At 42.3% G+C, this 26926-nt stretch overlaps 2 protein-coding genes across 4 annotated transcripts in view; both read left to right on the forward strand.

Moving 5' to 3' along the window:
- Positions 1–13408, forward strand: part of b4galnt4a (beta-1,4-N-acetyl-galactosaminyltransferase 4a) — a 192130-nt gene extending 178722 nt beyond the window's left edge. For 2 of the 3 annotated variants that reach the window (XM_088997298.1, XM_088997300.1), the window contains 11 exons: positions 1924–2085; positions 2578–2687; positions 3061–3161; positions 4288–4361; positions 4435–5893; positions 6564–6943; positions 7094–7247; positions 7346–7418; positions 10257–10410; positions 10532–10658; positions 11526–13408. In XM_088997298.1, coding sequence (XP_088853424.1) covers positions 1924–2085; positions 2578–2687; positions 3061–3161; positions 4288–4361; positions 4435–5893; positions 6564–6943; positions 7094–7247; positions 7346–7418; positions 10257–10410; positions 10532–10658; positions 11526–11640 — 2909 coding nt within the window. In that variant the 3' untranslated portion in view covers positions 11641–13408. Of the gene's footprint in view, positions 1–1923; positions 2086–2577; positions 2688–3060; positions 3162–4287; positions 4362–4434; positions 5894–6563; positions 6944–7093; positions 7248–7345; positions 7419–10256; positions 10411–10531; positions 10659–11525 lie in introns of those variants that run through there. The other variant, XM_088997301.1, reaches the window with a different exon arrangement.
- A 1820-nt stretch (positions 13409–15228) lies between these two features.
- abtb2b (ankyrin repeat and BTB domain containing 2b) overlaps positions 15229–26926 on the forward strand; it is a 53923-nt gene continuing 42225 nt past the window's right edge. Inside the window, exons 1-2 of the mRNA XM_088997304.1 lie at positions 15229–15430; positions 15627–16574. Coding sequence (XP_088853430.1) covers positions 15683–16574 — 892 coding nt within the window. The 5' untranslated portion in view covers positions 15229–15430; positions 15627–15682. The remainder of the gene's footprint in view (positions 15431–15626; positions 16575–26926) is intronic.

Here is a 26926-nt window from a genome sequence, read left to right on the forward strand (position 1 = left end):
GTCTTTGCAGATTGGCAGATTGTATTATTTGAATACTGCCACAGCCTTTTGGCAAATGAGACAGGCAGCTTTTTTGTATTGAACAAAAAAGAATAATAATAATAATTGTTTCTCCCTGTTTGGTTAAATACCCAAAGATATTTTCATCTCTTCATAAACACACTTGATAAACCCCAATGAAACAAAAAGACACAGTGGATGAGACAGTTATTGTACAAGCATTTGGGCAAAAACGAAAACACAGAATACAAGAAAACATGTCATGTTTGGTGGCGTGTCGGCTAGTCTAATTTATCTGTTGATGTAGTTCATAGCTGTGATCTATGAAGTCAGTAACGTTTCTGACGGCTGAGGCGCTCTTCTCTGGAATGGTGTCGCTACCTTCTCTGTATATTTAATCATTTTTTTTCTCGTAACTAACCTTTCCCCAATCTTCTCTGTGAGAGGGGGAGCTTGAGGATTTTTTTATCTGGGGTTGCCAAATAACGGCACAAATCGCAGAAGGATGTAACACTGTCAAGTTACATATGTTTATGAAATAGTAAATAAGCAATAGTCAGTAATGAAAATAGTTCAGATCTTAGGAACACTTTATTGCAAATGACCACCTTTCTGATTAAATACAAATTGATGAAAAATAAATCAAAGTCAAGTGTTGTTCAGGGGGCCGGACCTAAGATGAAGATCCGGCCCGCAGCCACAGTTTGGGGAACACTGGTATCATGGTTCACTCGCCTTAAATTAATGCAGCCAGCTTGAGTTGTGTTTCTGTCAATGTGAGAGTAAAGTTTGTCTGTCTCTATATGGACTCTATGATTGACTAGCCACCAAGTTAGGGTGTGCTCTACTTTTCATCTGCAGTTACCGGGGAAGGTTCTAGAACAGGGGTCGGGAACCTATGGCTCTTTTGATGATTGCATTTGGCTCACCGATAAAAGTAAATACATATTCTCGCTTTTTTGCTGTTCATTTCCTGTTGGGACTGCAGTTGGCGGAAAGCGCAATATTGATTGGATGATACTGGCCATCATGTTGAAACAGGTAAACGCTCCTTTAAATGAGCCCGACGAGTACACTTCAGCTTGAATGCACCGGATGATTCGCCTTTGAGGAGAGAAAAGGTTCTGATTCTAATTGGTAATGAAACAATGCCATCGATGAAACAGTCGAATGGCAGTGACATTTTAACCAGCCCCACATTAACGTTAGTATCAATGTACTTCTGCGAGAAGTATATTGCAGATAGCAAGTGTGGAAGCTTGTGAGCCGTGTGCAGGCTAGCTAGCAGTAACTTCGCCTATGGACCCGGCAAGGTGAATTTCATTCCGATCGTTTGGCTGGATTTTTACCTATCACGAGGAACGGAAAACCATTCATTTTAACAGTGAGTACTATCACGAAGTTATTTTAAATAATACATTCTGACATTTTGTTGAGATGTGGCCGTGTGTGTGTGTGTGTGTGTGTGTGTGTGTGTGTGTGTGTGTGTGTGTGTGTGTGTGTGTGTGTGTGTGTGTGTGCGTGTGTGTGTGTGTGTGTGTGTGTGTGTGTGTGTGTGGCTCTCACTGAAAAACATTTCTAAATATTTTACGTTTATGGCTCTCTTAGTCAAAAAGGTTCCCGACCCCTTTTCTAGAACATAAAATGGATGGATGGACTTGTATGATGACTGAACATTATCTTTGTATAATTTGTCGGTTGTCCTGTTCCGCTGTATTTTTTATCCATCTTTTGCTCTGTATCTCATTTGATCACACAGTTCTACCGTTGATGTGATTGTGCCTCTTCGTCCTTGTAGCTACACCTTTTAATGTCTGCGAGTGACGGTCACATGCTGACCAATTTGCCTTTGTTTGTCCTTCGACCTATGAGGTAATGTCTCCAGCTCTTCTCAGCTGTGGTTTTGCTCTCTGAATCTTTCAGACGAGTCCAGCCTCAAGATGAACAGTATAGACCACATCCCCCAGACTTTTGCCAGTCACGTTCGCCTCCCAGAGGGCTCTCTGTCCCAAAAGATGGATGTTGTCACCCCGCAGCACGGAGCAGATATGTTGAAGCCAGACCCAAGGGATACCTTCTATAGCAGTAATACTATTCATAAGTTCAGATTGTCCATTTTTGTTCTTTTTGTGGTGTTGTTGTAGTAACATTTAGGTCTTATGTTTTACTCTGTGCTCCTTTTACATATGATTTTAAGCAAAATTAGAAGCGTTTAGACCAGTGAGATTAGTTCAAGACCAATCCTCAAGTGCTTTAATGTTTCAGTTTTAGTGAGCTATCAGTATTTCGTCATTTTAATTAAGAAAACAAGTATAACATTGCCCATAACTATATATATTCATCTTAAGTAAGCGCTCTCTTACTGTTTTATTTTCAAAGATAACAATATTAAATACAGAGTGTCAGAAGGAGTATGTATATTCATAATTCGAGGAACATCATGAATACAATAGCAATGCTGGTTTGGGGCCGCTGTGGCATAAACCTCCTTTATTTCTTTTTGTTACATTATTGTCTTGTTTTTCAAAGTGCTTTTATGAATAGAGACATCGTCTAATATGGTCTCTGTTCTTTCAGCTCCCCTGATCGAGCCATCCCGTCTGGAAAATGTTCTGCCTGCTTGTCTTTACGCTCCCACCTATGTCGTCAAAGATTTCCCCATTGCCAGATACCAGGGCCTGCAATTTGTAAGTGCCCGCTAAATCATCTTCCCGCTGGACCACCATGCTTGCCACTCACCATGTGTAATGTTGTTTAAATGGGCTTAAACGATTGCTGGAATCTTCTCTGGGGGTCGTCAGAAGGGCATCCAATTATAGCAGCCTTTTGTAGATGACTTGCTTAAAAAGTAGACACAGGGAATAGAGTTGAGCATGATTTCAAATGCTTCTCTCATAACTCAACTTTAGTAAGTTGCAGTCAATGTGGAGCGCTGTTGCCCCCTGTCATAAGATGTAACTTACTACAATATTACAATATTTGCGAAGCATTTCAATTTGTTTGAGTAGTGAACTTATTAAATATTCTATGACTGACATCTCACATGCTACTTTTTTCCAGGTTTATCTGTCATTTGTTTACCCCAATGATTTCACCCGTCTCACACACATGGAGCGAGAGAACAAGTGTTTCTACAGAGAGTCCCCCATCTACTTAGAGAAGTATGTTGCTCAAAAGGGTTGCTCAAAAGGGTCTGTGTTAGGAACCCTTTACAATTCGTGGCAATGTCAAAATGCAACATTTATTCCAAAATTATACTTTGTTGAACCAGGCAAGAATATTTAAAACAGATTCTTATCTTACAGACGGTGTATTGTCGGTGCTCAATTAGATATCAGGTAGACAGGATGAACTTAATACAACTATTAGGTAAAAATATTGTTTTTCTGTGCGCCATTTTCAACAAATTGATGTATTACAGCATGGGCGGGAAAATTTATTTTACAAAGGGGTCACATGAGAAATTGGATTTCTTCCCCAGCTCCAAGCCAACATCCTCACTGCAACTTTGTCTTTATTCATTTTAATGTATGTAAAATTGGCGATTGGCTGGCAACCAGTTCAGTCTGCACCCCGCCCACTGCCCAAAGATAGCTGGGATAGGCTCCAGGACGCTCGCGGCCCTCGAGTGGATAAACGGATTAGAAGATGGATGGATAGTATTTAGAAAAATTGCTTTATGTCTGGTTAAATAAAGGTTATAATATATCGTTAACATTACTTAATACACATTTTAAACACTTTTATAAGCTATCATTAAAATAGTTTACTATAGTTTACACTTACTACAACATCAATTTTGTGCACCAACCACCAACCAAGATCAGTCGTTTCTAATCAGGACTCCCAAATACATAGATCAGCGGGAAATATATTATTATTGACAGTGATGAATAAAGCTACAGCGATGACTTGTAGTAAAGCCAATATGTATAGTGAATGATTTTGAATACCATCTTATCAGGCCAAAATGTCCCTACCTAACATTAGGACCACTATTATAAAAGCCCATCCATCCATCCATCCATCCATTTTCTATAACTTTTCTTTCTTTTTCTAGCATGAGCTGCTAGAGGGGTTGGAGATGTCAATAAATATTGTGAAAATGTTGCTCATGCAGTTCGGATCTCTTGCTCGCTACCTACCAAGAGCTATATTTTCTGTAGACTTTAGGGACCATGTGTGCTTGCTACTCACAATAGACTTCTCTTCATTTCATCACACATATTGAAAATAGCACTTTAGATAACAAATTTTAATAAAAAGTGTTTGTTTTTCGGGTACAAGGTTCGGCTTCTACAAATACATGAAGATGGATGATGAGGAAGATGACAAGCCATTCTTCTTTCCCAATCCAGATGGTAATCTTTTGCTAACTCATACTCTAAGACCAGCATGAAATTTCTCACTGTATGCCTCCTTTTCTGTCTCCAGATTTCCTAGAGGAAGATGAAATGGTGGATGTGGAAGACGAGGCTGAAATTATTGGCACACAGTCACCCAAGAAGCCTCTTCACCACCGTCAGACAAGCCACGCCTCCAAGCCCGCACATCATCACCTGCAATTTCGACCTCCAGGTAAAGAAGTGGAGGATGAAGAGGAGGATCCCGATGAGAGGGTAAATGATGCAATCAATAATATAGCAAATCGCAGAGAAAGGAGACCCTTTGGCAACAGAGATGAGGAGACTGAAAGGGAAAGAAACTGGAGAGCTCAACCAAGGGCTAACGGGAGTCGTGATACTTGGGAGACCGTGTCAGAACTCCAATCCAGGACGCATCACTCTGATGCAGATAGCATCATCCCTGGCCGCTCGCTGTCGTGGAGCCATAACGGTCCTGCAAGGCTCAAACCAAGTAGTAAAGGAGAGGACATTGAGGGTCCACCTAAATTGACTAGATCGCTCTTCTTTCCTAAAAATTCCTTAGTCCCCGGTCTTGCCAGTCATGCCAAACAAATCTTGAGCAACTCTGCTCACACCAGCAATGTCCGTGACAATAATAAAATCGCTGTAAGCAAGAAAGAGAAGACGGAGGAGAACAAGATCTATATCACTAGACCTCGGCCCAATCGGGAGCGAGAGAAGAAGAGGGAGCGGCGTAGAGAAAGGATGGAAGAGAAAGCATCTCGCCACCCACGTGAGGTATTCCCTGGCGTCTTTCTCTACCAAACTGGGAAGACCACAAGATTGGTCAAATTTGGTGACAAAGGGCATGTTGTGGGAGTTAAAAGCGGAGGAAGGAGTCCCATTAGCTACCCTCAGCTGTGGCCCAAACCACTCACAAAAGGGGCAAAGGCATCTCCTTACAATCAAAGCATCAACATTCCAAATGGTAGCGTTCAAAAGTCTGGCAACAGAACAACAGCTCCAACAAGGCCAGATGAGAGCCTGGGCAAAGGACACAACCTCACTTCAAAGATAAATGCCACGACCGGCCTTCCCAGGAAATCACAGTCACTCACCCTCCGATCTCATCACCAATACGCCACCCAGCATTCTCCTCACTGGCTCAACTCCACTGAAAACCAACAAGGCCAATTGCAAGTCACTTCTTACCTCAGGACAACAGAGATCACAGAGTCACAACCGGACCCCAACCTGGCAGGGCTGGAACAGGACACAAACCGCTCTAATCCCGACCCGGAACCAGAAATGGAAGAGGGCGAGCTGTCGGACTACAGCTATGAGGAGGTGGAGATGCGGCCAGGTTGGGCAGAGGAGAGCATCAACTGGCAGAGGACCTTCTCTGTGAACCCAATGGACTTTGAGCTTCTGCGCTCTGACTGGAATGACCTCCGCTGCAATGTGTCCGGTAACCTCCAGCTGGCAGAAAGCGAGGTGGTGGATGTGCTGGCTCAGTACATGGAGAAGCTCAATGAACGCAACGGCGGGTAAGAAGAACACGCTAATGCTGAGGAACAATGGAAAAACTAAGTGTGAGATATGTCTTCCTGGTACCCTACTAAATGTGTTGTTCTTCATGTGTTGCTTTGATTAGCGTTCATAGTGGTGTTGAATGTAATGCTCTCTAATGAGAGGCATTTGCAGTGAGATAAAATGAGACAACATAGTTTTGATTGTTATTGCCATAAAGTGCAGATACAGTAAATGTCATGTTTGCCTTCAACTATAGTTGTCAGGGGCACAAAATCAGTCAAGATTATTTGATAACTCAATCCAGACGCATGTCAAATTGTTTCCTTTACGAGGGCATCTCGTCGCCCACATTTGTTCACTATTAACGTTGAACAAGGAGAATAATAATAACTAAATAAGAGTGTTTCCATTGGATGGTCTGCTGATATCAAAATACTATTCTTTTTTTTTTTCGCAAATAATTAACTTTGAATGTTACGGCTGCAACACATTCCAAAACACTTGCATTCTGTTTAACACAACGTCCCTACTTGAATGGAATTAGGTTTGTACTTCTATTTACATTGGGAAACTTTACTGTATCTAACAACGCATCTTTCTCAACAGTGTTTCACGTTCTTCATCTGTATTGAAAATCCTGTGCATTTTTCTGTGCTTTGTCGATTGTCTGTACCTGGGACCCAGAATTTATACCCTGCTGCGAATCATCAATGTCGAGAAGCGGCGAGACTCTGCCCGAGGGAATCGCTACCTGGTGGAACTGGAGCTGATGGAGAGGGGCCGCAGTGTGGTGCGACTGTCCGAATACATCTACCTGCTGCTACACCGAGGCAGGCAAGTCGAGGAAAGCTTTGAGAACACAGAGAGCGCACCAGCCTCTGCCCCGGCCTCGGGCCCCTCTGCTGTCACGTCCAATTTCAGCACTGCTCCACATTTGGTGCCCAGCAAGTCTCCCTCGCAGCCTGGAGGCACAGCCTGGAGCACAGCCTTTGCAAAACCTCTGCTCTGCCAGCCAGTCATGCTGCAGTGGAGGAAAGATGTGATGGTCCACTTTGTAGTACCAGGTCAGTCAGAAAACCTGTTGGTGGAATGATTTGAGATGTCAGAGATACCGGAAGACACTATTGATTCACAGTGAATACTGTACATTTAAAAACAAAGGCCAGTTCAGATGGACCTGCTACTCATCTTCATTCTTGCGTTCCGCTTTTCAGTGAAGAACCAAGCTCGCTGGGTCCAACAGTTCATTTCTGACATGGAAAACCTTCATCATCAAACCAATGATGACCACTTCAGCATCATTATTGTTGACTTTGAGAGTGTCGACATGGATGTTGAGCAGGCGCTGAGAGACAGCAGTGTTCCAAGGTGCGTTGTGCATCCTACCGATACTGGTAGCTCAAACAGTAGACCCTCTAATCCAGTTTCATAGTTGACAAAGCAATTGTTTGCTTTATTTTCCTTAGATATGAGTATCTAAGGAGAGAAGGGAACTTTGAGCGCTCAGCGGGACTACAGATTGGAGTGGATACCATTGAGGTAAGATAGATAAACACAAAGGGATAGCAGACTGGAGGTGTGGGCAGGAAAAAAGGACTGTCTGACACAGATCATATGGTTTTTATTGGCTGATTGGCACGGGGGAAGGGGGGGGGATCCTGCAAACATCTGACATTAAATCGATGTACCGTTACTTTGTTGTTTAGATGACTTCCTGCTCTCGTCTTCTTTCACACTGACCCCAGTCTTAACATTGGAAATTGTTCCAACAGTTGCATGTCATTCTGTCATGGGTTTCAATCACATATGCATTTGTGTAACCCTAACACCCAACTATGAAAGGCTGCACGTCGCTGCAAATTATTGTAATTACTATTATTTCATATGATGATGATAATGACTGTATATTATTATTATTAGTTGTACTAGTAATAGTTGTAGTAGTTGTAGTAGTAGTAGTCGTAGTAGTAGTAGTAGTATTTGCATCGAACAAAAATAAATATGTACAGTGAGACCTTGGCTTACAAACTTAATTGTTTGCCAGACAGAGTGTGTAAGGCGAAAAGTGTGTATCCCCAAAAATGTTTTCCCATAGGAAACCATTAAAATGAGAATAATCCATTCCCAGGTCTCCATAAAATATAATTTTCAACGAAATAAGCCTTAAAACTACACACAGCATACCTTATTCTATGTATAATAAATGTGCTATTGTATTGTAATGAAAGAAATACGCTGCACAGTATAATAAAGTCACTTTATTTACATTTGTGATGGCTCTTAATTGACACCTGTTGCTTTCTGACTTGTAAGGTCTTACGAAACTGAGGCATCACATTATCATTCATCATGTTGATGATTCTCATAGCCACAGTCTTTTCTGTATGGAACTGTTCAATAAAAGCCGGCACATCATTCCACTTAGCAAATCAAATCCTGTGTTGAGGACCTCATTATGGTCAGCAACAAGCTCCTCGATGTCATCTGCATCCACTTCGTGTCCCATGTTCTGTCCAACGGAAACAATGTCGTCTAAAAAAACAGAGTCATGAGGATCAAATCCTTCAAAGTCACTCTCAAGGATGCATGCGGGCCACAAATTCATGCTGCTTTCAAGGATCGAAGGGTAACATCATCCCAATCCTTTTCGATCAGCTGAACACAATGATCCACATTGTAATAGACTGAGCATATCCGATAAGCAGCTAAATCAGACAAACACACACCTCGTTTGTGTCTCTCAATGATCTCCTTCTTCTCCTCGACTGTAATTTTGTTTTGTGTCTTCTTCGGCTGAACACGAGCCTGTGGTGTTTTTTTCGGTCCCAAAAAAAGCAAAAGTATCTGTAAAAAAACTCCTTGGGGGCGATCGACGTGTGTCTCTCTCTCTTTCTCTCTCTCCCTGTCTCTCTCTCTCTCTCTCTCTCTCTCTCTCTCTCTCTCTGTCTCTCGCTTGCTCTGGATCGACATGTGCTTTGGTGTTCTTCCGCGGAAGATTACTCTGCCAGCCGTGGCAGGGGGTGTGTATCGCGAAAGGTAGTGCGTAATCCAAGGTTTAATTTTCATAAATTTAACGTTTGTAAACCGAAAAGTTCGTAAGGCAAGGTGTTCGTAAACCGAGGCCCCACTGTATGCCGTATTTTCTGATGTATAAGGCGCATCGTAGTATAAGGTGCATCGTGTATTTTCAAAAAAAATCCATATAAAAGTCGCAGCGGACTACAAGGAATACCTTCATCCATCCATCCATCCATTTTCCGTACCGCTTAATCCTCATTAGGGTCGCGGGGGGTGCTGTAGCCTTTCTCAGCTGTCTTCGGGCACAAGGCGGGGGACACCCTGAATTGGTTGCCAGCCAATCACAGGGCACACAAAGACGTCCAACAGTCACTCACACACTTACACCTAGGGACAATTTGGAGTGGTCAATCTGCCATGCATGCTTTTGGAGTGTGGGAGGAAACCGGAGAAAACCCACGCGGGCCCAGGGAGAACATGCAAACTCCACACAGGGAGGCCGGACCGGGATGCGAACCGGTGACCTCTGCACTGTGAAGCCGGTGTGCTAACGACTCGACTACTGGGCCGCCTCGGAACACCTTCAATGAATGAAAAACGTTTTCCAAATATAATATTTACATATGAGTTTTCCAAATATAAGGCCCACCACATTACAAGGCGCTACAGTAGAGGCTGGTGTTATGTACTATTTCTTCTACAAGGGAAAATTGGGTCGGTGGCTGCTGACAGGAGTTGAGAGACCAGTTGTGGCTCAATACTATCATAATAATATTATTAATAATAATAATAATATATTTCATTGATAAGCGCCTTTCAAGCGCCTTTTTAGCCACGTTAGCCAACTATTAGTGTCTTGCATGCTGGGTCCGAGAGGACATTAATTTCATCTGTGCTGTATGTCATGCGTATTAGAATATTTGACATTAAAGCTGACTTTGACTTTCAAAATTCTCAAGGTCACTTTTCAGTCACAGGACAAGTTTTTCTGTGGATGAACAGCATCTAAGGTGCACATGTGTATAAGGCGCAGGGTCATCTTTTGAAGAAAATGAAGGCTTTTGAGTGTGTCTGATACATCGGAAAATCCGGTAGTTGAGCATGACTGTGCACAAAGGAACCACTGGAAAGGAATACAGTACTTGGATGAGTTTGGTATTGATTACCTGAACAGCACTGAGCTGTAATGAGCCAGGCCCTTGAACTCAACGCGTGTGACCTCGGCACTCACCTATATTATTTCGGATGAATGTAAAAATAGCCCCACAGTCCCAAATCGTAAAATATAAATCTGTGTGCTAATTCATATTTAGTGCAAAGTACTGCAGGTAAAATGACAGTTTCTTTTCCTTCTGACAGGATAGCAACAGCATTGTGTTCCTGTGTGACCTCCATATTCATTTCCCCCTAAACATCTTAGAGAGCATCAGGAAGCACTGTGTTGAAGGACGCCTCGCTTTCGCTCCCATTGTTATGAGACTTGGCTGCGGGAGTTCACCACGGGAGCCTGACGGTAACACACATAAATCACCACTCAACATCTAATGTCTGAAAATGTTAGACATGCATGCAATGAACATTTGCTTTGACTTTTGACACAAGATCATGTTTTCTGGAAATATCCTTTTTCACAGGATACTGGGAGGTAAATGGCTTTGGCCTTTTTGGGATCTACAAGTCTGATTTTGATAAAATTGGTGGGATGAACACAGAGGAATTCAAAGACCGCTGGGGGGGAGAAGATTGGGAGCTTCTGGACAGGTAACTTAACTAAATGCCAAGCGCTCATTTGAGAAGATTGTCATTTATTCATCTTCGTCTCCATGCAGAGCAGGGGTGTCAGTCATTTTTTGCCACGGGCCACATTGTAGTTATGGTTTCCTCTCGAGGGCCGTTATGAATTTGGGGAACCCATTAGAATGTTTAAATCCCTTCAAATATTACATATAGAGCACACAGCAAATTAATGAATAACTCGTTTTCAAATCTGAAGTCAAGAATAATGACTTTTATTGTGGTTGACATCCAAAAATATGAAATTTTGGCTCAGATTTTAGCAATCATCATGGAATTTAACAAGTTTGATTTGCTTTCGCGGGCCGAAAAAACTGATGTGGCGGGCCGGATTTGGCCCGCGGGCCTTGACTTTGACACCTGTGATGTAGAGTCTACATGGAGATAAAGATGAACAAGGGAAGCAATTGAACCTAGAAAACGAGTTTTCTCTCACGGATATAGTGTGCCTTATTGCTGGATTATGTGCCATCCATGTTTTTTTTCGGTAGCACCAACCATGCTCAGTTTCAAGGACGTATTTAATACTTCCAGGTGTATGCATTTTTACCTCCCAAATACTATGGACTGCGATGCTACATAAAACGGTTCAGGCATACCGTGTTCTCCAATGCTTTAATGACCACCACATTTAATCTCTTAATAAGTAGTTTGTTTGTCAAACTACTACTGAAGGCAATTTAGTGTACATTCGAAGTTGCGTTCATAGTAACTGTAATAGGCCACATCTGATGAACGTCTACAAATGTCTTTAAATTACAATTTTCTTTTTGAAAGTATTACTTTAAGAATGTACTGGATAAATGATTTGTTTTTCTTTCCCGATGTTTATAGAGTGCTGCAGAATGGTTTGGAAGTAGAGAGACTACGCTTAAGAAACTTCTTTCACTACTACCACTCCAAACGTGGAATGTGGAATGCTCAAAACAAGAAAATTGCAAAGGGATAATGCCGCACTTGAATACGTATCTACCTATGTGAGGTGTTGTGAGAGGAAGACCTGAGAAGGCTTGCGCACTGAGGGGCAGTGTTTCAGCATCCTTTACAGTAGGCTTGTCTGTTTAAAGGAACAAAGTCCAGATATGAACTTTGGAAGTGAGCTGTTTACACGGATAATCCTGAGTAACTTTGAATCAACAACTGGAGTTCTTGGAGGAAGAGAATGTTTTGGTTTTCTCCTTCTTGTTTCCCAATACTAGTGCAATGTTTTCAGAATACCGGAAAATAGTGTTTTTTCGATATGTATGAATTTGCACTTGTATGTTTCAGTCTGTGAGAGGGGAAGGGGATGAAGATGAAGAAAGCACCTTTTTTTTCTGATAAGGTGATGCTAACCTAAGATTTTTTTTTTTTCTCGGATGTACACACATTTTAAAGTGAATGTGCATCATCACGTCCCAGTAGAGTCCATTGTAGATGTCGCTCAGAAAATTATGTACTCACTGGACATACTCATGTAAGTGGCCAGTATGGCAAGGTGCTGATGTTCCCCCAACACGTAACATTATGAATCCTATGTAGAAAGTTAGGCATCGCCTTTTCATGCTCTGTCACTCTTGTCCTTTTCCTTAAAAAAGATTTCTAATATAACTTCAGTCTCGAGTTTCCTGTCTCCTATTAGTGTCATGTTGTTTATACAGTCGACACTTTCTATGAAGCTCTGCTGATTTGTACACTGTAACGGGCTTTTAACTTAAAATTGCTCTTTGCCAATTGTGACAGGTCTTCTCTCAATAACTGCATTTGTTCTGTTTTTTTTGCTCCCTTCACTAGAGTTTTTTGTTTTTGGTGAGTGATTATAGATGCACTAATTGTGGCGTTTTTTAGTTCTAAAACACTGGTTTGCGAAGAGTTTACACTTCTCAATATTTATAGCCTCCATTCCCTCCAGAGCTCTGACCTCAAATACAACATACAACTCTAAGGAGTGAAGAAGAGGACCATTTTTTCTGTTGTTGCTTTGAGCATTTTGTGTTAAAAATTTCAGATTAAAGGTTTCAAAATCTTTTTTCTGTTGATGACGCTCTGTGAAACTTAACAGAGGCAGTACGTCTGGGTAAGCTCTCAGTCGTACAGGAGTGGTTCATTGATGAAAAGGTTTCTTCAGCCGTCATCTGTACTTTCTTTGAAGGTGTCGGACGTTTCGCTTCTTATCGAAGATGCTTCTTCAGCGAACTAAAGTTAACAGAGGCAGGAGGAACATTTAGTTTCTCAAATGTTTGCCTTCATCTGAGTCGGGCTGCAGGCAGTTTTTATATGGCCGTAGATGACTATTGACATAAGAAGAATAGGACCGTTAAAAATATTTACAACTGGGCTGTAAAGTCACTTTAATTTCAGTTACACTACCATGGAATGAACAAAGGTCCTTTACCAGAGATTATAACATCTATGTGTTTTTTTCCATGGTCGTGCATTGAACGTGTTATTAAAGACTAAGGGTCTACTGAACAGGACCAGAGTGTCTCATGGAGACTCCCCAGTTCCCATTAGTTTTCCTTGAGGCCTGAATCATAATGCCTCCAATATAACATGGTACTTATGATGAGTGGCTGGTGGGCCATGCATTGGACTTGTACGAGTCATAATTTATGATCTGTTATTGGCTCTATGATTGTTAAATGTCCTCTTTGCCTCTACTGGGAAAGGTCTAAGTTACATAGGGTTATTTAACATTCACAAGGGGCAATTTCAAAAACAGAAGAAAAACTATAATACTAGGTGATATATATATATATATATATATATATATATATATATATATATATATATATATATATATATATATATATATATATATATATATATATATATATATATATATATATATATATATATATATATGAGATTGATGGAAAATGGATATATACTGTACATTCCAAGGTAATTTCTGTGAAATTGATTTGTAGAGAAGTTTTTAAAGAATGTATTGTACTTTTAGTTGATTTTGGATATAAAATTGTATGCATACAACGAAATCATTTTCTGTGTTTTTTATGTTTTATAATAACTGTCTGTGGTCTGCGCATCGACACTATTTAATTTACGCGTTTGAAACGTCACAAACACAAAAAAGGGCTTTACCGTGTCTCGCCACGTGGGGGAAGTACATCCTTTTATGCAACCCGGGGCCCAGGCTCGAACGCGGTCCGAGGAAAGCCCAAATGGAACGAGAAAAAAGGCAAACATTTGACCCGAGCGGGACCCGCAGATTGCGCGAGAATTTCCCTTGATGAAACTGACTGTTGGTCGGGTGATAATTATGTAGTGCTTTCACGAGTGTGCAAACCACATGGCGCAAGTGATTTCCTGACTAGTTACACACAATCTGGATGAAGCAAGTGTTAAAAGGCCCTGTACTCGCTCACAAGTTTTTGCACCTCATGGCATTTGACTCAAAAAGAACAAGTAACTGGTTCATACTCATGTCTTCACTCTGGAATTTTAATTTGCTGACGGTTTATGATTTGCCAGCAACATTTGCACAATATTTAATGCATGTACGACTTCTTTTTCATCAAGTATGTTTACTATAGTCATACCGTGGAGGGAACTAGTATTTGACACACTGCTGATTGCTTCAGTTTCCCCACTCACAAAACTGGTTGACAATACAAATGTCCTAAAAATTGACTCTTCAACCACGAGGGACAGAATCTAAAACAAACATCCCACAAATCTGTTTATTTCTAATCATTTGCATTTTATTGCATGACCAATTTATTATACATATTTCAGACAAACAGAACTCAGCATTTGGTACAGAAACCTTTGTTTGTAACAGAGATTAGACATTTTTAATACAGTTCTTCAGCAAATTTGCACAAGTTATTTGATTGAGTGTGTGGACAAGTGTCTTTTGTAAGGGGTACAATTTCAAAACAGGTGTTCCCACAGACCTGTAAATTCTTCTTCAAGAAGAATATACAGGTCTGTGTGAGCCTAAATTCTTACTTATTGATAGGCAATCAATAAGTAATGAAATAAAATGCAATGTACAGTGTTTAAAACAATGACAGTGTTTTTCTGGGTTTTTGTTTTGATTCTGTCCCTCATAGTTTCAGAGTATCAGAACATTTGATATAGATTACAGACCTCTACCTGCTTTGTCGGTGGGAAACCCAAAACAATAGTTTCATAAATAGAAATAGAAATACTGCATAGTGTGAACATCATAGATGTAAGACTCTGACATCGTAATAAAGGCGTCCGAGAATCATAATGTTTGCAAAGAGACAAAGGTAAGAAGTGAGTTGAAGTATACCAGCACCTTACGCCACCTCAGACAACATGAAAAAACAATTTCAGTCACTGTTGGTTAAAAATGTGTACTGTACCACTATCTGGTCTTTTTGGCCAATCTTGATTTGGGTCATGAAGAGAGACATGAAGGACCGGCACCGAGGTAAACACTTTACGAGAAGGAACTGCACTGTGCTCTGATTGGCTGGCTTTCCTTCAGGCATCCCCATGATTGGCTTAGGAAGTCACTCTCCGTTAGCCCCTCCTTTGCAAACCCACGAGCCAGTGCTGACTTGAGTCGCTCTCACATTAGCGCATCAAGTCACCCTGAGAGCAACATTGCGAGGAGTATTGTTTTTTTAAATTGGTGACCGAATATGTATTTATTTTTAACTCGATGAGAAATTGGTGGAAAGTTCAAAAGCGAGGAAACACCGACGCACACATTCGATCGTTGGAGAAAAGTTGCAATCTCTGCGTTGCCTTGGAGAATTAAGGTGAGTCGGGACTTGCAACTGCCCGACATCCGAGTTAGAAATGGACAACATACGTCACAATTCATCATAATCTGCTCGTTAATACATCGTCGTGTGTTGCTGTGAACTTTATCGAGTGGCTTGTTTGACAAATGGTGTGCGGTGCAACCAGTTTATCCGGCTCGCCCAGGACTTGCGAGGTTTTTTTGACTTCCAGGTGAAGCGCCACGGCCGAGTGCAGCTCCTCCGAATAAACGGAACTTTTTCGCCATCATGGCTGGAGTGAGTAATGCCCACCTGAAAACTCTTGAGGACCTGACTTTGGACTCTGGCTATGGAGCGGGAGACTCGTGCAAATCCCTCAGCCTGTCCTCCTCCAAATCGAACTCCCAGGCCTTCTTGACGACCCCTCACCGGGGCAACTGGTGGTACTACTCGGGCTCCATGAACAGCAGGAACAACAGCTGGGACACGGTAAACACTGTCCTCCCCGAGGACCCAGAGGATATTTTCTCCAAATGTCCCCGCTTGCCTGAACTGGAGGAGTTCCCTTGGACCGAGGACGAGATGGGTCGAATCCTGCATAAAGTATCCGAAAGTGGTACCCCGAAGGGCGGCCATGTTCCAGCGTTTAGCTCGGAAGCCGTCCGGCGATTGTCCGCCCTGCTCAGAAAGGCTCTCATCCGCATCTCGAGGGAGGCTCAGCGGCTGAGCGTCATGCATTGCCGCTGCACACGCTTTGAGGTTCAAAGCGCCATGAGGCTGGTACTCAGTTGGGCCCTGGCCGACTATTGCGTCTCGGCCACAGTCAAAGCAATCTCCATGTACAACATGAGCGCTGGCGAGATGCTGAGGATGGGCAAATCGGCCCGTTGCGGTCTGACCTTCTCCGTGGGCCGTTTCTTTCGCTGGATGGTGGACACTCGCATATCTGTGCGCATCCACGAGTACGCCGCAATATGCCTGACCGCCTGCATGGAAGCCTTGGTGGAAGAGATTGCTGTACGGGTGCTGATGAGCGACCGGAGTCACCCAGGGCCAGATTCGGGGTCATCGTGTGGCCCGGTGGGTGTCGAGGCCTTGGAGGGGGTGGTGAACAACGAAGCGGAATTGTGGGGAGTCCTCCAGCATTACGAGCACCTGATCTGTGGGAAGAATGCAAGCGGTAAGTCCGTTTGAGTCAATGAATGAGAGCCTTCACTCTGTTGCTATGTGTTGACATCCAAAATACACCTAACGTTTTCCCCTCACAGCATCGCCCTTCAGAGTTTTGCTTACCACTTTCCACTCATGCGCCTTCCAATGCGTGTGGAAACACTTAAATGGGGTCCTGGCTGGATGCAATAGCAGCCCTTTGTGCGAGACATTTGATGGGTGGTTTCTAATTTGACCTGACAGAATAGGAAAATAACAGGACAGAGTTCAATGATAGAACAAAGGAAGTATTTTTTTCTTTCAAAGAATGTCAAATGAGAAGTAATGACAGGTCTTTGTGTCTGATGGCTCAAATGATTGTATTGTTGTGAGTTTTCTCCCATCCCAGTTCTCAGGTCACAAGACCATGCTGAGTGGGTAATTGCATTGTGGTTTGGGAGTGCGTACAGGAGTTTTCTCTGTTCACGCTGCCGCTCAGTCCCTTGCTGTGGTTACGCTCCATCAGTTATGTTTTAAAGTTGTTTTAATGTTTGGGCTGCACAACAATCGAGGCATTATCTGTTTCTTTATTAGCAATGACCAAGGCACAGAAAGCACAGTTCCTTACCTTTGTGGTGTTGTCAATTAACGTAACCAGTGAAATCGACACTTCATTGTAATCGTCAATCGTCATATAATCGTCAATCGTCATGTAGTTTTCATACAACTTTTGTTTACAACACATTGAGTATCTTTCAATAACATTCTGATGATCTTAATTGTCATACAGGTGTAAAAAGAAGTTCAGCTTCTTATTATCAGACACTCCTCCTCTTCTTTTCCTTCCGGCTTTTCCCCTCAGGGGTCGCCACAGCGAATCAATGTCCTCCATCTATCCCGGTTTTGTGCATCCTCTTCTCTCACACCAGCTACCTTCATGTCCTCTTTGACCACATACTCTTGGCGTTCCATTTCTCTCTTTTCCTCCGGGCTCCTTCTTCGACCAACAGTAGTCAATTTTCCACTGGCACCCTGAAGGTCAACAGTACCAATGGCGGCCGTTGTTAACCCGGGCCTCGACCGATCCGGTATGGGATTCAGAGGTTTGATTCGCATATTTGTTTTGGCAAATTGTTTTACGTCGGATGCCCTTCCTGACACAACCTTCTGTATTTATCCGGGCTTGGGACCGGCACAATAAGACACTGGCTTGTGCCCCCTTGTGGCTACATATCATTCTTATTATCAGATACTACTTAGTAGAATTAAAGTACTCCCATGTTGAACTTTTCATCGATTCATATTGATATTAAAACTGGTTTGCTGAGGACAAGTTGACATTTTAATCTCCTTAACTGTCATTTAAGTAAAATAGTACCATAAAGCGCTTGGTCACTATATTTAATTTACCATATTTTCTGGTGTATAAGACGCGCCGGAGTATAAGACGCACCCCAAATGAATGGTGTATTTTCATACTTGTTCCATATATAAAGCGCACCGATGTATAAGGTGCACTTTCGATCAGTGAAAATTAAGTCGGTGGCCGCTGACAGTATTTGCGAGATCAGTTGTGGCTCAATATTACTTCACATACAAGGTGCATCAGCGTATAAGGCGCAGGGTCGTCTTTTGAAGAAAATGAAGGCTAATGGGTGCGCCTTATACACTGGAAAATACGGGATACTTAACTTAGTTCTCTTTTCTGTGTGATGTGGCTAGCCCAGTGTTGACTCAATTGAAAACCTTCCTTTGTGGTCTATTATAAGTTCAGTGGAGCAATTTTCCCCCCAAATTTATTGCAATACAATGGGCTTTTGTTGTGTGATCGTCCAGCTACGAGCCAAAGAGTAAAACAAAAGCCTGGAAAGCAGGCCACATGGGCTTAGCACACTCGGATACAGCACAGAGGGGGAGGAACATTTACTTGACCAAACTGTTGCTTTAGGGCTGCAATTAGAAGATGCTGTCAGCTTTGAGCATGTTTCAGTGCAAGTATGCAAGCCATCCATGCCCAATGAGAGAAGGAAGGAAGGATGTTCATGCTGCTAATTGCTCAATCGATTGGCAATAAACCATATTCTGCCACGATACAGTCTTACCCCGGACCTTCTTACGCATACATATTTTTTTCATTGGTACTTCCTGTAGACTGTAATTATTCAATTACAGAATAAGTGACATATTTATACGGATGTCTTTTGGTTGGGCTGCTGTCGATTGACCCATTTTGGTTGGTTCAGTCACGTGGGTGCATGCACACACGTGTATCCACATTTGTTAAAAACAACAGACCATTATTCTGACCACTGGCTTTTTATAGGTCTATGACTGGGTCCCTCCAGCCCCATCCCCTTTTGCCGTCTTACCACCTGACACCCCACACCAAAACAGTCAGACTTTATCCTGCCTCTTTCCTCTTCTGCGTTTGCTGATGTCCCCAGAACAGTTATTATTTATAAAAGCAAATATCTACTTTATATATCCACATGATAATTCCGAAATGTAAGGGAAGGCTGCTGCTAATCATTCAAAAGGCCACATTCAGAAAAACAAAACAAAAAAACCCACTCCTCTTGCTCTTGATTTCCCTTCATTTTGCCAACTTTTTCTCAGGCGCAAGCTCACATCTGGAAGTCCTTAAGAAAGCAAGGACTTGTCGGGCTCCAATAACAATTCTGAAAACGCCCCTCTTGCCTCTCTTGTGCTGGGTTCTCCTTATTTTGTATTATTCGCTCATACATTCAAATCCACATCCATTTCATCTTTAACTGTTTATTTCTTCCTGTCTGCAGGGAGTGCATTTTTGGGGCGTGCCAGAATTGTATTCATTACTCATGCATTCGCTAGTTGTACATATTGAGACCCTGAACTTGTTCTTGTTCGGTCTGCCTTTTATCCGCGTCCAAATGGCACAACAGCACAGTTTGAACTTATTGTGCAGCACTTATTGTGCAGCACCATAGTAGTACTGAATCCATTTGGTATTTAGTACTCCCCACAAGCATAAACAAGCTCTTTCTGTGAGTCTGTCCTGATTGGACTGTGGGGCATTTTGCAATGGATATATCTTCACTAATGGATCGTGGGTAGGGAATCATTGATCTTTGTGTTCATACAAACTTCAAATAAACCCCTGATTGATTGTGGCATTGAAATAGTCCCGTGCTTGCAGATTTCATACTGTAGCCTACTGTGGAGTGTATCAACATGCAGTTATACGATTCAGCATCACATCACTCCAGCATGAATAGGTCTGTGTTTGCATTTGAATTCTAATTAAGTAGCATGTTTATAACTGTATTGTATTTTTCACACTATTCTTCCAAAGGGCAATCATTCAGCATACCCGATATCCATCCATCCATTTTCCAGACCACTTTATCCTCATTAAGGTTGTGGGAGGTGCTGGAGCCTATCCCAGCCCTCATTTAGTTCATTTAGCCTGCCATATATGTTTTTGGAAAGTGGGGGAAAACCGGAGAACCCGGAGAAAACCCACTCAGGCCCGGGGAGAACACAGGGAAGCCGGACCGGGTCCTGAACTCACAACTTCAGCACCGTGAAACCGGCGTGCTAACCACTCGACTACCAGGCCGTCATCCACACCTGAAATACTTTTTGCAATTTCATGTTGATATTCATGCCTTTTTACAGTTGGTTATTGTAGACCACATGTGTTAAAGTCAAGGCTGTGAGCCAAATCTGACCCACCACATCATTTTATTCGGCCCAACCGATGGGCCAATTTCAAATTGGCCCATGTAAACTGCAATCTTCTTCTTCTCCTTTCGGCTTTTCCCTTCAAGAGGTCGCCACAGCAAATCAGTGTCCTTCATCTTCAAAGGTTTGATTTGCATGCTATATTTGGCCAAGCTTTTACTTCGGATGACCTTCCTGACACAACCCTCTGTATTTGGGACCGGCACAATAAGACACTGGCTTGTGTACCCTTGTGGCTACAGAACAAGCAACTCTATGAACTTAATAAAGATGAAGATGCTCAATTAAAGGCTCCCAAACACAAAATGGTCATCGGCACAGCAGCATTCAAACAAAACTATACTCACCATTTGATGACAATGTGAACTGCAATAACAGAATCAGATCAGAATCAGAATCATCTTTATTGCCAAGTATGCAGAACACACAAGGAATTTGTTTCCGGTAGAACACGCTGCACTAGTATCGTCGTCAAAAAAACTGCTAAGTGGCACTATACAGTTCCATTTTGGCTACTGTTGAAAGAGTTGAAAGAGTTCAAAGAGTTAATGGCTTGGGGGAAGAAGCTGTTTAAATGTCTGCTGTATTTGGTGCGCATGGATCGGTAGCGCCTGCCTGAGGGGAGTAGCTGGAAAAGGTGGTGGGCAGGGTGCTGAGGGTCCAGTAGGATTTTCCGCGCCCTAGTTTGGATTCTTGCAGTGTGCAAGTCCTCGAGAGTGGGTAGGGCGGTGCCAATGATTTTTTTCGCCGTCCAGTCATCATTTTTTACTTCAAATTTGAAAACTAGTTATTAAGTTTTTTTGCGCTCTATATGTAATATGTGGAGGGGATTAAACATTCTAATGGCTTCATAACAGTCCCTGTAAGGAAACTGCTGTCGACACAACAGACTAGTCGTATATCACCTTTCAAATTACATTTGAAAGGTGATGTCAACTTGCAATTGCAGCACATGCAGAATTGCCCTCCGCCGTGAACAAAATCTCCACCTGTGGGATGCTCAAATGTGTGCGTGCGAGGCAGGACCTCACTGAATGGGAGCACTGTATTCATAGCATGCAACATTGATCCAGATAAATAAACTTTGGTTTGGTTCGGTACTAACAAAAATTGTTTCTCCACCATATTTTTAAAGGTAGTTGAAAGTTATGGATTTTGGGGCACAGGAGAGCTGTGTGTATGTTGTTCTGCTCAGTATTTTCCAAAGTATGTATTTAGCCCCGAAGGCGGCGTGGGAACAGTGTGGAGAAAGAGGCAAGGAGAACATTGCAGCGCTGTGGTCACACAGATGGGGAAACCAGCACTCTGAAAATACACTGGCCTACTCTTCACATCTGGTATCAGGATCCGACGCAGTTTTGGAAAACATTTCATGGCTTTAATATAATGGTGAGATAGTCAGTGTTCTTTCCATGACACATGCATGTCCAACATGCTGCAAATTTGACAGGACAACAATTGTGAATTTGGTTTGACACATCCCAGCACAGGTTGCAAGTTATATGCCTAAAGTGAGTAATATGAGCTTTATATGCTAAAGATTCTGCAGTTTATTAGTCTGTCTTGGTTATGCATGTATGTTAAGCCCGAAAGCCACCAGCACACTGATAGTGCAAGTCACTGTTAGCTTTGACTTCTGGTCAGAGCCCAGCTGCAACAACATAGACTCAGTGGTTTGCTGTTTTGCTCATGTGTTTTTTGTGCTCGCATGTGGGTATTTGTGTAGTAGAAGTCTTGCAGGGATATAGCAACATACACGATGTCGTGGGCTATGACAGAACCAATGACAATTATATTGTTTCAGGAAAGTCGCCTTGATTTATCGCAAGCTTAGTTTATTTTATCCTGTAAACTAACTGGATGTCTTCAAAGCTCATCCCAAAGTTACTTGCTCCCCTGTGCTCTAGGAAATGTCAGACTTTATTTTGATGACATCACACTCCTCCCAACACATTTCAGCGAAATGAGTAATGGTTCACGTAGTTTACAGTAAATCACGACAATGGCGGAATAATAAAGCTGACAATGACTGATACAGAAAGTCAAAGAATACAAACAGAGGAATAGAAATAGTAGTAGCACTCTCAAAAGTGTTCATAGATATACCTTGGTTAAGCCCTTCATGACAAATTCTTGGATGATGGTGAACTGAGTCTTATTCTGTGTAGCCCACATTGGTTTTGGGCTTCCTTTTCTTGTTTAAATTGGAAACTGTTCAGCCAGTGTGCATTACCACAGCATCCTGTCTCTGGCTCTTAAGCCACTCAGTCCAGTCCTATAAAATGAATTTTCAGCCTGGGTAGCTAATAGGAAAGCAAGAGTTGGAAACACACGGTTGGATGGTGACCCAGAGACTGCAATACTTCATGCACCTGTGTTGTCATCTGGATTGGTCATAATAGCTCTGGGAAGTAGAGTCATTCACAGGAACCATTAAATGTCAGAGGTTAGGAGATGTGGCTTTCACAGTTGGCAAAAAGGGTTGCAGTGCTTAAAAGGACTCCATCCTTTCTATGATTGCACACATAAAACCCATGGCAACATGCAGTATCTCACTTTCTCACTCACTTTAAACTCCCTCGCTCCCTGAAATGTGTTCATTTGAATGCATTGCATGCCAAATTTCTGGTCCAACTCCCACGATTCTCGCCACTATTTACCGCCCCCCCCCCCCAAACCACACTGTGACTTTGGACCTCACCGCAGCTTTTGACACCATTTCTCATCCCATCCTCCTTGACAGACTTTCCTCCATTGGGATCACCGACATGCCCCAAATCTGGTTCCACTCTTATCCCTCTGGCTGCTCTCAGTTCATCCAAATTAACTCCTTCACTTCACCTGTGACTAGGGTTGCTTGAGTAATAGCATTCCAACAGAGCCATGTTATCGCATGTCGTCCATCTCCACTTTGTTCCAGTAGCCCATTTTTCATCAAGGTGCTCTGGTTCCCCAGCACTTGACACAGACCTTGTTTGGCCGGGCGACGTCTGAGCCGGCATGTCATTCGATTTATCTTCTCTCATCATTTTATGAGGTATTTGCCTTAAAAATCATTTTTCCTGTATTTGTATGTAATACACCCTGACTTGTGGCCTTTGTGAATTTTTTGAAGTTGTATTGTTCACTGAATTTTTGCAGTATTCATATTCCAAGTATTAACAAAATCTTATTAGCATTTGACAAGTTGAAAACATGAAATTATTTAAATAGTGACATGTGGTGATGGTAGAAGAGCAAACAAGTATAAAACAAAGTTTTACTTTCTCCCTAGCAGTCGAGTAAACAAACTTTGTTCTGGTGTGCAATGCAAAAACCAAAATTGCATTGACGTAAAGAGCAAAATCAAATGTTGTCCTGGGGCGTACAACTTTTACATCGTGCATACAACTTTCAAAGCATCTTAGCCCAGGTGGCCAACAACTTCTTCATGAAAAAAAGCAATTGTTTTTCAAATCAAACATTTGTTTTATTTAATAAAGCAAAAGCTAAAAGCAAACCGCTATAAGCCAAGTGGAGTCCTATTTCTAAGTGGCTTACACAACTCTCAAGTACACTTTTCAGTCAGGGTGTAGTCCGAAGCACGAAACAGGCTTCTGATTGGCTGCCGGTGCCGAGTATGCTAATGACAATTTTGCATACTCTGCAAGGAGTCCAAGATGGCGCCCGAGTAGGCAGCCGTCAGCAAGTGCTCTAATGAGCCTTGCTTTTTTTGTTGTTTTTTTGTTGTTTTTGTGTTTTCTTTTGTCACTTTGTGTTGTTGTGCGTCGTGGAACGGATACGGATTGTTTTTCAGCATTTTTGACCACGACATTCATCAAGGAGGAGACTGTGCTGAGCGGTTGCGCCTTTTCGGCAGCATGAATATGCCAGTACTGTTTTTGAAAGGTAGGAATGTCGGTGCCATTCAACTGTCATCGCTGGACAGCTCTGGGGCCATTGTGTTTTTTGCGCCTGTAATGGGCAGCATCTTCACAGCCCCGCTTTGTTCAGTGGAAGGTCGGTGCTGTTGGACAGTCTGCGGCTGGATGGATACATGGCTTGAGGAGCCCGCGATAAGAAGGAAGGAGTGTCAGCGCAGAGCGCCGATGCATATATGCCTATGTTTTGCTTTTCTACTTTCATTTCTTTCATAACTTTGCTGCTGTGAAATGTAAATTTCTCCACTGCGAGACTAATGAAGGCAAATCCAATCCAATCCAAGTTGCAAAAAATGGGGCTGGCAACTTTCTGGCCGGGCAGGCAACTTATCAGAGTTGTCTGCACGGGTGTCCGCTAACTTTTAGTAATGAGTTTCAGACACTATTTTTATCTTGGCAAGTAGAGACGGCCCATTTCTGATACCTGCCGAGTAATTTATGGAATAATTGCAAGTTTTAGTAATGGCTTATTTACATGATGATTAAAGGCCATTTCCTCAGCATCTAAAAATTCTTGCAAATTGATTTTCCACAAGATTTGTGGATGAGAGGCAGTGAAATAAAACACAAACAAGCATACAGATGAGTCACACACACTGTTACATGTTCACTGGTTGGTAAAAATGACGCTCAGAAAAGTGCCCATTATTCAATAGGTAACTGCGCTTTGTATGTGCATGTTTGGCTGTTTCAGTCTTCACTGCTGTAATGCACAGATACTGTAATATTTGTTCTGTTTTCAGTAGATTTATATTGGTACCTCTACATTTTTACGCAGTCCTTTTTTGTATTGTATATCCACTGCTCTGGTCGTCCGAACAAATTTCTACTAAATAAGCCTTAAAACTATACAAAATATACCTTATTTTACGTATAATAAATGTGCTATGGTATTGTAATTAAAGAAATAAACTGTACTCTAAAATAAAGTCATTTTATTTACATTTGTGATGGTCGTTGATGGCTTGATGGAATGGAGTGGGAGGAGGTGAGAGGGAAAGTCACATTCCATAAGGACTGTAGGAAGGGGTCTCTCTTTCATAGGCTTATGCTCAGGGACGGACTTCTCTCCCTGTGTAATGAAAGTCCGGTTCGGCATCTTTTTCCAAAAAAGGCCGGTTTCATCAGCATTAAACACTTGATGAGGAACGTGGCCTTCTTCTTCCAACATCTTTAGGAATTATTCCTTGTAAGCTTTGGCAGATTTATCGTCAGAACTGGCTGCCTCACCATGACGAATGACACACTATGAATCCCTGTACGAAGTTCTCGAACCATCCATGGCTAGCCTTGAAATCATCGATGCATGACGAACTTCCAGGTTGCCTCTTGACGATATCCGAGTGAAGTTGTCATGCTTTCTCTGCGATAATTTTACCCAGTACCTCATCAATTGTGTTCTGTTTAGCTGGGTTGATAGCTCTTTGCATAAATCGATGAGAAGGTTTCTTCAGCCATCATCTGTACTTTTTGAAGGTGTCGGACGTTTCGCCTCCTATCCAAGAGGCTTCGTCAGCGAACTAAAGTCTGACTGGTCGTATCGGCCCTATTTATATACCCCTAATGTCCAGACATGGCGGCGCCGGACACAGCTATGATAGGTCCCTACTCTCAGGTTGGGGGGAGCAGAAGACCACTCCCTGTGGCCCCACTGATTGTTCCTACATTCCTGACTAACGACTGGCCTATTTGCCCCACTCCCACCGGTATCACCTCATCAGCATTACGAATGTTGCCTAACCTGTGTTGCTTAAGCAGGATATTGTATGAACGATCCAAATTGAACCTCACCTCACCAGACCGGTTTAATGAAGGATTTAGTTGTTTTATGAGAATCACTTCTTTTACCCCCCTTTCAAACCATCTACGTTCTTTCGCTAAGATTTTAACCTCATTGTCATCAAATGAGTGGTTGCTAACTTTTAGGTGCAAATATACTGCCGATTCAGGCCCACTAGTATTATCCCTGCGATGTTGATAGTCTTTTTTGAGAATTTGTTGAGACTCCCCAATGTACTGCAATTACAATTTTCATTCTTACAATGTATTGAATAAACTGCATTACTTTGTTTTTCATTTGGTAGCCTATCTTTTGGATGCACTAATTTTTGCCTTAATGTGTTTATCGGTTTGAATGACCACTGAGGGTACCCACAGTTAGTGAGTGCTCTCCTGATATGTTTTGACTCCTTTTCCCTACCTTCAATGTTAGTTGGTATTAGTTTAGCCCTATGCTGGAGGGTTCTGATAACTCCTAGTTTGTGTTGTAAAGGGTGGTTAGAGTCGAAAAGTAAGTATTGGTCAGTGTGCGTAGTCTTCCTAAAGACTTCTGTTTTTAGCGCTTTGTCCTCTTCTATAATTACTTTGTATAGTAATAGTAAAAGTAAATTACCTATTAAAATACGCTCAGTAGAAGTCATTTGAAGTGATTTTACAAATTATGGACACAACTTGTCCGGGGACATCGGTTGTCCTTTAAGCAACACAGGTTAGGCAACATTCGTAATGCTGATGAGGTGATACCGGTGGGAGTGGGGCAAATAGGCCAGTTGTTAGTCAGGAATGTAGGAACAATCAGTGGGGCCACAGGGAGTGGTCCTCTGCTCCCCCCAACCTGAGAGTAGGGACCTATCATAGCTGTGTCCGGCGCCTCCATGTCTGGACATTAGGGATATATAATTAGGGCCGATACGACCAGTAAGACTTTAGTTAGCTGACGAAGCCTCTTGGATAGGAGGCG

The sequence above is a fragment of the Hippocampus bargibanti genome, linkage group LG05 (genome assembly GCF_051943395.1).
Source record: "Hippocampus bargibanti isolate YZ-2025 linkage group LG05, ASM5194339v1, whole genome shotgun sequence".
Lineage (NCBI taxonomy): Eukaryota > Metazoa > Chordata > Actinopteri > Syngnathiformes > Syngnathidae > Hippocampus > Hippocampus bargibanti.